The following is a 12,124-nucleotide window of genomic DNA, read 5'->3' as shown; positions in this document are numbered from 1 at the left end:
TTGGAACTGTCCACACTGACAGGAGGCTAATCTCTTTTGGTCTGAGGGGAGCATTCAGTCTTGGTCATCCGCCCATTGGCTGCTTGATAATGATAGGTGTGGCCATAAGTGGGTGTGTCCACCCACACTCTCTCACATGCCGGATGCACAAAGGAACCCCAACTATTGCCTCCTCTCTACTCATCAAACGATCATTCTGATGACTGATGAAGGGGCACTTTGCATCCTCAGCAGAGTGCTGAGTTCCACCCACCATGGCACTGCGCCTGCTACTAATTTGATTTACCGTATTTTTCGCTCTATAGGATGCACTTTTTCCCCTCCAAAAATTAAGGGGAAATCTGTGTGCGTCCTATGGAGCGAATGCAGGCTCCTTGGCTTAAGCGACAGCAACGTGAAGCCTCCAAAGCGCAGAGGGAGCACTCCCTCCGTGCTCCATGGCTTCGCGTTGCTTTCGCTGAAGCCTGGAGAGCAAGAGGGGCGGTGCGCACTTACCCCTCTCGCTCTCCAGGCTTCAGGGATAGCCGCCTGAAGCCTTCAGAGCACAGAGCGAGTTCCCGCTGCGCTCCGGAGGCTTCGGGTTCTGTTTGCTGAAGCCGGGAGAGCAAGACTCTCATCGCTTCAGCAGAGAGGGAGAGCTGCGCGGCGCCCCTTCAGCCAAGCGGGAGGGGAAATGGAAGGGGCTCCATTTCTCCTGCCACTTCGCTGAAGGGGCACTGAGCAGAGAGGGGGAGAATTTTTTTTTCTTGTTCTCCCCCTCTAAAACAAGGTGCGTCCTATGGTCGGGTGCATCCTATAGAGCGAAAAATACGGTAATTCCACTGCTGCCAAAAATCAGTGGAGGCTTGGAAATGGAAATGAAATTTTGCTTGGGGCTCTGGATCATGCCTAACAGTTAGATGGAACCTGCAGCTCCAGGGACAGTATACCAGTGACTATTGGGCTTCCCCAAGGCATTGTGCTGACCACTGTGGGAAAACAGGATACCAGACTAGGCTGATTTTTTTTGGTCGGTTCCTATCTGAGCAGTCTGTGAGGGGAGAGACCCAGCACATTCCAAAACTCAAGAGACAAGAGGCTGTGCAGCCAACACGACACAGAAGAAACTGGAACAGAGAACCGCTTTGTCCTCCTAATGCCTCAAATATGAGGAAGCTCTGGAAAGTAAACTTCCTCCAGTTTCCATCCAGACACTGACCGAGATCTGCCTCATCGAAAAGCTATGAGCAGAAACTATGGCTGACCCCGAGGGAAGGGAGAGCAGGCAGCAGACTTTAAAAGTGGCCCAAGGCCTGGCCTTCTCTCCAAGCGACCCAGTGTCCTCTCTAGCAATGGGGAGAAAGTCATTCAGTCTGCATCTAAAGGCGAACCTCCCTAACCAAAAACAATATGCAAAGCGAAACAAGGCCGTCTTCCAAAATTCGCACTTCTCCAAATCTTGCATTGCATTTTTGTGGCCTGCGGCCATGTAATGCATTACCAAAATATCCGTATATGTGGGTAAAGTGTACATAAAACATATATATTGGCGGACATAACCTACAAAGAAAAGCATTGCACGAGGGGAAACAGCTTGCAGAAATGTGCACATGAAGCAAAAATGCGTATGTTGGGAGAAATTCACATGAAGATGCTGATGAATTTTCATGAGGGGTTTGTGTGTGTGTGATGTAGAAGTGAAGATTGGAAACATGAGAAACTGAGCAAAGCTGAAATTGACAGATTCCTCCTACGTAGTGTCCTCTGAAGAGAGAGGAAGCCTAGAGCGGCCCTGAGATGAATAATGGGTTTGGGGGAAAGTCTGACATTCTGGAGACGGAGGCTCCTCAATGACTTGCAAGCAACCTTGATAGTCCAGCTGCACCCCTCATTCCTGCAGGGGAAACAGCTGGGTGGCTCGTCTTAAAAGCAGTGGCTTCCAAACTTCCTGCCCTTTGGGGGAACCCCTTTCATGTCTGTCTGCTGGAGAAACCCTGCCTCTGGCCACAGAGGCTGGAGTATCACAGGGGATCGAGACAGGGAACGCATCAGCACTCAGCATCCTCGCAGGAACTTTGGAAGCTGCATACGACTTGGTGGAACGCTCTGTCACAAGAGACCAGGGCCCTGCGGGACTTGACATCTTTCCACAGGGCCTGCAAGACAGAGCTGTTCCGCATGGCCTTTGGTTTGTACTCAGTCTGACCCTTACGTTGCCCTCCCCTTATGGTCTTCATCTATCGGCTACTTTTAAAACGAGGCTGCATTTTAAATTGCATTTTTAACCTGTATTTTAAATTGTTTCCACCCCCCATTATGTTTTTATTGTAATTTTACTGGTGTTAGCCGCCCTGAGCCCGGCTCTGGCTGGGGAGGGCAGGGTATAAATTTAATAATAATAATAATAATAATAATAATAATAATGTTATTTTATTTTAATGTTGTATTTTAATTTTGTTTTTAAGTTGTAATCATTCAACTTGTTTTTATTATTGCTTGTAAGCCACTCTGAGCCTGGCCTTGACTGGGGAGGGCGGGGTATAAATAAAAAATTATTATAATAATTATTATTATTATTATTAATAATAATAATAAATATATTATTTATACCCCGCCCATCTGGCAGGGTTTCCCCAGCCACTCTGGGTGGCTTCCAACAAAACGCTAAAATACAATAACCTATTAAACATTAAAACCTTCCCTAAACAGGGCTGCCTTCAGATGCCTTTTAAAAGTTTGGTAGTTATTTTTCTCTTTGACATCTGGTGGGAGGGCGTTCCACAGGGCAGGTGCCACTACCGAGAAGGCCCTCTTGCCTGGTTCCCTGTAACTTGGCTTCTCGTAGCAAGGGAACTGCCAGAAGGCCCTCGGCGCTGGACCTCAGTGTCCGGGCAGAACAATGGAGTTGGAGATGCTCCTTCAGGTATACTGGACCAAGGCCGTTTAGGGCTTTAAAGGTCAGCACCAACACTTTGAATTGTGCTCGGAAACGTACTAGGAGCCAGTACTTCTTCTTCTTCTTCTTCTTCTTTACCAAGTCATGCCATTGGTTCCTTTTAGTTCAGTGCTGGCATTGCCTGGCAGTGGTTCTCCAGGCAGCAGCCTTTGTTCCCGTCACTATCTAGATAGGCTGGTTATTTTCTGCAAGCAACACATGTGCTCCACCATGGGGTTACAGCCCATCTCCTAAAAAGAAACCACGTCTTCAGGGTTCTGAAGAAAGGGCTGATTTAAATAGGAACATGGTCAGCTGTCTTGTACTGAGTCAGGCCATTGGGCCCAGACTAGCTCACTATTGAGTCTTCTTTCCCATCCCTACCTGGAGAAGCTGGGGATTGAACTTGGGTCTTTCGGCATGCAAAGGAGATGCTCTACCTCTGAGCTATTGGGGATTGGTGTGTATGGAGGTGGGTGGCTTGGGAACAGCCATGGGGCCAAGGGCAATGGAGGATATGTCTCAACTGGAAGTGGAAGAGAAGGTGGCCTTCCATCAACACAAGAAAGATGGGAAGTTCTCTGATACATAGACTCCTTATTTGCTCGAATGCTCAAGCACTGGATTGGTCTGCGCCACCAGACATTTCCCCCTTCCCCTCCTCCCACTTTCCTGCACAGAACACATTGCCTTGACTGATTATGACGTAGTTTGTATTGATCGGTCGTATTTCTTGTTTTCTTTTTAGAAAACTCAATGCAAAAAATATTAACAATGGACGCAAGTGGGAAGCTCAAGGGTTTTACAAGTTGCACCGATGCAACAGGAACCAGCCGCTGCTGAGTTCCAGCGGCAATGACTCCCAGGGAAATATGCGTAAGGATTGCAGTCATGCTAGTCTTAATAAATTAGGTATTGTGCTACGTACTGCTGTCTCTTTGTGTGTAATACTGAATCAACATACCTGCCTACACTGTCTGATTTCTTGTGGGACGCATGGCTGTGGGCTGTCATGACGAACTCATGTCCTTCAAAATCACACCACCAGGCCACTGGTCCTGGGTGCAACAGCCCCTCTCTCTCCCACTCTCTCAAGTGGAAGTGAGACACTTTGCAGCCAGAGGGGTTGGGGCAAGGAGGAAAAGACTGACAAGCGCTGCTGATGGTCTCTTTCCAGAAGCAATGGTTGCTGGAAATCAAATCCATATGCCACAGACAGAGCCGAGAACAGACGCCCCTTGAAACGTGTGACTTTTTGTTCCCTTTCCTTGGGTGGGGCTCATACCAGGTACCTCTTCTGCAGGTTTTGGAGAGAGACGTTAAATGCGACGTTGGGTTAAAAATTCATTGCCTGGGGCAAAGGAGGATGTGAGAAGATGAAACTGCAAAGGAATCTCTCTGTGTGTACTATAAATGGCAGGTTCTGGAGTGAAGCTAAGCTACATAGCTCAGCTTTCTGAAGTGGGAGAAACAGAAAAGGAAGTAAAGTGCCCCTGGACACATACAGAGCACCTCCCCTTTGTCACAAACAACCAGCAGCCTGTCCCCACACAGCTGGACCTAGACAGCAGGTGTCAGCACTGAGATGCCAGCACCAGGCATCACTAGTCAGTGCCCCACCATCACTAATTTTTGCTTTGGTCCCTCATCTTCTCTCACTGCTGCAGCCCAATTCACGCCATACATTTAAACCACTATGCTACCACTTTAAAGAGCCATGGCTTCCCCTAAAGCAGGCACGGCCAAACTTGGCCCTCCAGATGTTTTGGGACTACAACTCCCATCATCCCTAGCTAACAGGACCAGTGGTCAGGGATGATGGGAGTTGTAGTCCCAAAACATATGAAGGGCCAAGTTTGGCCATGCCTGCCCTAAAGTCTCCCCAGAGTTGTAGTTTGTTAAGGGTGCTGATGCTCGCTAGGCCCCTATTTTCCTCATAGAGCTACAATTTCTAGAGTTTCCTGGGAAGAGGAATTTACTGTAAAGCTGCTCTGTGAATAGCAGCTCTGTGAGGGAAACTGCAGTCTCCTAAAAACCCTCAGCACCTTTTCACAAATTGCAGCTCTCAGAATTGTTTGGGGGAAGCCATGGCAGTTTAAAGTGGTATCACAGTGGTTTGAAAAGTATGGCGTGAGGGTGGCCTTTAATTCCACAGCGACCTCAACATACCACTGCAGAAATTAAAACCGCAGCTGGGAGGCACCAAATAAGCTCTCCCAAAACTACTGAACCTCTTTTGGAGGCTCTCAAAATCCCTGAACAGTTTTTACCAGAGGAAGAGCGTTAGGGATTTATTTATTTTTTAATCCACGCAAAACTTATGCAGTGATTCCACTTACCTTCCTTCAAAATGTCTTGTAAATCCTTCTTCTCCAGGGACACCTCTAGAGGCCTGTTTGTTCCCACAAGGAGACCTTCCCTTGTGCAAGAAGACGACGGCAGAGTCTGAAGCTTGGAGGCCTCTTGGGAGAAAGTTGAGTCGATCCTCTCAGCCGGGGCACCGCTGCATTCTCTCAGGATGGGTACATCTGGGATACCTTGCGGAGGCACCGTCGCTTGGTGCCCGAGAGAGGAGGGCTGAGAAGTGACCTGTGCTATGCGAGGCTCTGACACCAGCCGGAAGGAAGCAGCCTGAGGCGCTACTGCCAAACCCTCACTGCGTCCTATCCCTGAAACTGTTCCAGAAGATGGCGGCAGGGAAACACTGTCCTTGATGACAGCTTTATCCTCCCCGGCTACTTCTTGGGGTTGGTGGGAAGCTCCGGGGCTGGAACCAAGACTCACCTGAAGCTGTGCTTTAGATAACGGTCTGGACCTAGAGTCAGTCACCACCGCTGGGCCGATACTCTCCAGAGTCTTCCCAATCAACCCATCCAGGCTGATGGGAAATTTCTGCAACTTCGTCGTCTGCCTGGGAACCACACCAGGAGGGCTCCCAGTTGCCAACTGGCTTACCTCCAATGGAGGAATGGGGGACTCCTTTCTTATCAGAAGGCTGTTCTTCGGCAGTGGGGAGACGCAGTTGTGTTTGCCGGAGCTCCGAAGGATGGCAGGGTCCATGTTTGGCGTGGAGCAGAGCGCCGGGCTGGGTCCCTGGTCTTCGGCAATGTGCAGGTCAAGCGACGGCAACGAGCTGTGGTTGGCGGTGGCCTTGGAGACCTGCCGGATGGGTCGGCCCACCTCGGCATGGAAGACGTTGCCGTAAGAGGAGAACTTCTTGAGGATGGGACTAGGGAGGTGGGAGCCCCCGATTCCCAGAGATTCGGATTGCTGGGTGCTGCTCCGGGGGCCTTTAGAGGCCACGGGGCACTCCAAGCTGGAGGAAGAGCTGTGGAGGCTCTCGTTGTCGCTTTCTGGCCCCAAGGATGAAGAGAGCCCGTTGGGGTTTAGCCGTGTTTGGAAGGACGAGACCCTGTTAAGGTTGGCCCCATTGGCCCGAGGCGGGTGGGTGGTGCCTCGGTTGAAAGAGAGACTGCTCCCGATTCTTGACTTGAGAATGGGGCTGTGGGCTGGGCTGGGGCTGGAGCTCAGGCTGATGTGGGCTTGATACGTGGGCTGGATAGGGGGCCCCAACCTTTTCCCTTCTCCGTTGCCTGTGGAGTGGATGCCACCAGGTGGGCTTGGGCCGAGGGGCGACCTAGGTGGGGAGGAAGGTGGGAAAGCCGGCACCTCTTCAGCATCTTCCATATCAAAGGACCTCTTGAGGGCTGCAGAAGATAAGAGGAAGTTACCCGTTAGGCAGACAAGCACCCAGAATGCAAAGGACCACATTCTTTTTTCAGCCCTAAGGGCTGCAAATCCTTCTGAGGGCCAAATGACAGTGGTGATTGGGGCCCGGAGACAAAAGCGGACAGAACAACACATGCAGATTTCACCTTCTTTCCAGGTGGAGAAGTGATTGCTGCTCCATAGAAAACAGTTCAGGTACCCAAGGTTTCAGTGCAGCTGTGACTGGAGTGCAGAGTGTCAACTCAAGAACCTTTTGGAGAGTCGCATGCCTCTTTCCTAGTCTGCCCGGATGCTGAGGTCCAGTGCCGAGGACCTTCTGGAGGTTCCCTCGCTGCGAGAAGCCAAGTTACAGGGAACCAGGCAGAGGGCCTTCTCGGTAGTGGCGCCCGCCCTGTGGAACGCCCTCCCACCAGATGTCAAAGAGAAAAATAACTACCAAACTTTTAGAAGACATCTAAAGGCAGCCCTGTTTAGGGAAACTTTTATTGTTTAATAGGTTATTGTATTTTAGTGTTTTGTTGGAAGCCGCACAGAGTGGCTGGGGGGACCCAGCCAGATGGGCGGGGTATGTATGTATGTATGTATGAATGAATGAATGAATAATTTTATTTATACCCCACCCTCCTTTTGCACTCATGCAGAAACTTAAGAGGCCAGAAAGCATCCCACATTCACACGTGGAGCAGTAGATCCCTCTTCTAAAGAGCATTTGAGTCACTGGCAAGGAAAAGAAAAGCTGTCATCTGACTGCAGCTCTTGAACAGCCATAGCTCCCCCAAAGAACCCTGTGAACTGTAGTTTGTTAAGAGTTTATGAGAGTTGTTATGAGACCCCTCATGGAACTACAGTTCCCAGGACCCAGAACAATATTCTTTTGGGTAAGTCATGCCTATTCAAGGATTATAAGAGAGTTTTAAATGTGTGCTGTGGGTGTGACCTTAACTGGATGCCACCCATCTTTTATCGCTGTGTGTATGTAGGGGAGCAGCATTGCACTGAATCAGGCCATTGGTCCATCGAGCTCAGTATTGTCTACACTGACTGGCAGCAGCTCTCCAGGGTTTCAAGGCAGGGAATCTCTCCCAGCTCTATCCAGAGTGGCTGGAGATTGTACCTGGGATCTTCTGCATGCAAAGCAAATACTCTAGCACTTTGAGTCTTTGCTCAAAGTAAAGTAAGAATCTAGTCTTCATGGTTCTGGATCAAGAGCTATATTAATTCAGAAGCTGCCTTATACTGAGACAGACCAGCAATCCATCTAGCTCATTATTTTCCACACTGACTGGCAGTGGCTCCCCGGGGTTTCGGAGAGGGAAGATTCCCAGCCCTACCTGGAGATGCTGGGAATTGATTCTGGGACCCTCTGCAAGCAGGTGCTCTCAGCGAACTAGAGGGAGGAAGGGAGAGCTGGCAAGAGGCAGACAGGCTCCCCTACTGGCTGCCTCCTTCAAACAGACGGTTTTGTTAGCATCTCCCAAAGGGGAAACCAGAGTCGACTCTTGGATCTACTCCTGAGGCCTCTAATCTCCTGCATCTAATTGTTTGCTGTGTTTTATCTCCCCTGTGATACCGTATCTGTGTCATCTGCTTCAAAATGCCTCCCGGGGGCAGGGGGAGCAACAACACAGTAACCGCTTTATTCACCTCCAGCCGCAGCATGTAAAGGATCCTGCCTGAGGCATCCCCGAGTAATCAGATCTGGCTCCCTGAACTGTTTCCCTCCTCGCTCCTTTGGTGGCTGCCCCAGTTTAACCAGGGCAACCGGGGCAAACGAGAGTTCGCAGTTTGCGAGAGGAGAGGCCAAAAATGCATGTGGCGATTGGGATGGCTAAGGTCTAGATTCCTATCTTTTTCACCAAGGATGGGGAACCTCCGGCAGACGGAGGAGGAATATGCATTTTTTTTTTTTGTAAAAAGTAAAATAAAAATTGGCTGCGTATGTACCACGTAAGAAGAACCTGCTAGATCAGGCCAGTGGTCCATCTAGTCCATAGCTGTCAAGCGTCCCTTATTTGGCGGGACAGTCCCTTATCCCAGCGCCATGTCCCGCTGCTGTCCCTTACTGATGAGGCTTCGTTTTGCTGCTGGCTGGGCTTTCTGCCTTTGGCTTGGAGGGGCTCAGAAGTTGAACATACCTGTGCCCGGAAAATCCCTTATTTTGGCTGCTGATCCCTTATTTTCGAGGCTGCTGGTCCCTTATTTTCAAATCTGTAAGTTGACAGCTATGATCTAGTCCAGCATGCAGTTCTCACTGTGGCCAACCAGATGCCTCTAGGAAACCCTCAAGCACAAGAGCCCTCTCCCCTCCTGCTGGGCTGCGAAAGCATTTCTGTCTCTGACTGCAGAGGCAAAGCATCACAGTCGTATCTGGCAGCCATTGAGAGCCTTCTCCTCCATGAATTTGTCCCAACCTCTTTTAAAGCCATCCAAGTTGGTGGCCATCCCTGCCTCCTGTGGGAGGGAGTTCCAAAGGCTAACTCTGCGCTGCAGGAAGAAGGGCTTTTCCTTTGTCTGGCCTGAATCTTCCAGCATTCTGCTTCATTGGATGCCCATGAGTTCTAGTGCTGTGAGAGAGGGAGAAAAACTTCACTCTGCCCTCCATGCCAGGCATAATTCTATAACCTTCCATCACGTCGCCTCTCCTTGCCCTTTTCTCTAAGCTAAAGAGCCCCATGGGCTGCACTCTTGGTATGCACTTTCCAATTACAAGCCACCCAGAGCCTCAGGGATGGAGAGGGCTACACCCTCAAAGCACCAGGGCTTCCCGGGTGCAGTGTTTGAAGCACCAGCTGGTGTCCAGCGATGCCAGCATCCTAGCCCAAGGGGACTCCAGCCATCCGTCAGCGCCGCTGACAGCTTCTGAAATGTGATGCTGCCTTTTTTGCCAGGCTGCTTGAATTCTCTCTGGTGGGGATGGGAATGCCACTGCCTGCTGGAGGCAGGAGAGACAGGACTGCATACCCTAAACAGACAATGAATCCAGATGCAGCTAAACTTCAGTAAAGCCAGCAATGTATTTCCTCCCAGGCTGTGGAAGGCAGTGGCACCATCAGGGCCGGACTTGGGGAGCAGATATATTGGTCCCATTCAGCAGTAGGAACAGAAGGATTCCCCAAGGCAGCAAGGTTGGTTAAGAACCTTTCAAAGAGACGTTAGGCTGTGTATAAAGGTAAAGGTAAAGGGACCCCTGACCATTAGGTCCAGTCGTGGCCGACTCTGGGGTTGTGGCGCTCATCTCGCTTTACTGGCCAAGGGAGCCGGCATACAGCTTCTGGGTCATGTGGCCAGCATGACTAAGCTGCTTCTGGCAAACCAGAGCAGCGCATGCAAACGCTGTTTACCTTCCCGCCGGAGCGGTACCTATTTATCTACTTGCACTTTGACGTGCTTTCGAACTGCTAGGTTGGCAGGAGCAGGGACCGAGCAACGGGAGCTCACCCTGTCACAGGGATTCGAACCGTCGACCTTCTGATCGGCAAGTCCTAGGCTCTGTGGTCTAACCCACAGCGCCACCCGCGTCCCTTAGGCTGTGTATACACTACAGTTTATTTATTTATTTATTTCCCCCCGTTCTACTTCTTCAGTATCTGTCTCTGATGGTCCTTTACTATTTTATTCACATAATATACATTCTTCACAACAAACAACTCCAAAATAAACAGACAACTCCAAAATAAAATCATATGTAACAAAACCTTAAGTCTCATGTTTTCATTTACACTGATCTCCTCTCCGATACCTTTACTTGATATTTCTTGCTGCTTTCTGCTTTCCTTACAGAATCTTTAGGAAAATTTAAATCTCTTAAGTCCTATACCAATCTTTAACCATTTCAATTAATCCCTTCACCTCCCTCCCCAACAGCCCAGTACTTCCCTCCACCCACGTGCAATCTTCTTTACCTACTATTATTTTTGTTATTATTGCGTTATTCACTTTATTTGTTATTCCATCTTTAATATATTATTATCCTATCTCCTTGCGTCTTTTACCACAGTTTATTGGGTATCCAGTGAGCTTCATGGACTGAGGTGGTTTTAACACTGCAACTCTTTTGAGTTTTTTCCTGTTTTACATTCAAGCAGTGTATAAATTTTATGAAATAAATTGTGCTAAAGGAATGGCAAGCACTCACCGCTGGACTTTTCTGTGATAGACTTTTTAGAGGTCAGAACCAGCACTGATGGCAGAGGCAGGAAACAGCAGCTGGCAAGCCCCACAGTCCTTCTTGAAACCTACTCTCCCCCACTTACTGGCTTGGTAGGACAGAGACTCCTCATTCCCAACACACTCCCAGCTCTGGAGCAATCCCTGTCCTAGAAAATCCCCTCTGCCCCAGTTCATCAGCCATATGGATTCAATTATATGCTGGAGGGATCTCTGGCCTGACAGGCTTACCGAGGTACATGCGGGTGTCTCTGCAGCTGATCTACTTCCTCGCCAGCCCTGTGGCTTTTGGAGGTGAAAGTGGATCTTCCAAGCTACTCAAAGAGCAGGTGAGGTTCCACCTGGAAGGAAGGGCACAAGAGGGGTTTCCTATTGGAGTCAGGCAGGCGTGAGAGCTTGCTCCAACAAGCCCAAGGCGCTGCTAAATGAATACTGGCTGGGCCTGGAATGTGCGCTGCCAGGTCTCACCTAGGAACCAGCCACCTGGTGAGGAGGGAAGGAGCTTTGCTCAGGCGGGAAGGCAAAACAAACCTAAGAGCATGCTGGCCTATCTAGTCCAGCATCCTGTTCTCACAATGGCCACCCAGATGCCTGTGGGCAGGATCTGAGCACAAGAGCACCCAACTCTCCTAAGGCTTCCTGCAACTGGCATTCAGAAGCATTGCTGCTTTCGATAAGCCTGATCCTCCATGAATTTGGCTAACCCTCTTATAAAGCCATCCAAGTTGGCGGCCACCACTGCCTCCTGTGGCAGAGAGTTCCATAGATTAACTATGCATTGCACGATGAAGGTTTTTCTTTTATCTGTCCCGATGGATCTCCACAAGAACCAGGCTTTTCGGAGAGGGAGCAATACTCTTCTCTATCCACATTCTCCATGCCATGTGTACATTTCATAAATTTCTACCGTGTCTCCTCTTAACTTGCCTTTTCTCTAAGCTAAAACGTCCCAAGCTGATGTTTGACTATTCCAATTTATTGGCACCACCCAAAGATTTCCTCCAGCTTCCACAAGCCCCCACCACAACCCAACCCCAAACAAGAAATATTGCCCATATCTATGAGCTGAATGAGTCTTGCTCCCAGGCCAGCACGTGTAGAATTGTAGCCTTGGCTTTGCAAAAAAATAAGAAAGACTACAAGAACCCTGATAAATCTCAAAGACAACAACGAACGTCTGAACCAAGTTTATGTTAGTGATTTGTAATAGTTTTTTTTTTAAAAAAGCACCTCCTCTGTGTTGTACCTAACTTCTACTCAAGACTAGACCCACTGAATCTAAATTAATAACGACCATTAAGTTTAATGGGCCTA

The 12,124-nt window shown here is 49.3% G+C and overlaps 1 protein-coding gene across 1 annotated transcript in view; it reads right to left on the bottom strand.

Annotated features, from left to right (window-relative positions):
• Positions 1 to 12,124, bottom strand: part of SEPTIN12 (septin 12) — a 74,581-nt gene that overhangs the window by 51,234 nt on the left and 11,223 nt on the right. Inside the window, exon 3 of the mRNA XM_083585052.1 lies at positions 5,254 to 6,621. Within this exon, the coding sequence (XP_083441178.1) occupies positions 5,254 to 6,621 (1,368 nt within the window). The remainder of the gene's footprint in view (positions 1 to 5,253; positions 6,622 to 12,124) is intronic.

The sequence above is a fragment of the Podarcis filfolensis genome (assembly GCF_964270895.1).
Source record: "Podarcis filfolensis genome assembly, chromosome: 14".
Classification (NCBI taxonomy): Eukaryota; Metazoa; Chordata; class Lepidosauria; order Squamata; family Lacertidae; genus Podarcis; species Podarcis filfolensis.
The sequence above is the reverse complement of the archived record's forward strand: the minus strand, read 5'-3'. Positions and strand labels throughout refer to the sequence as shown.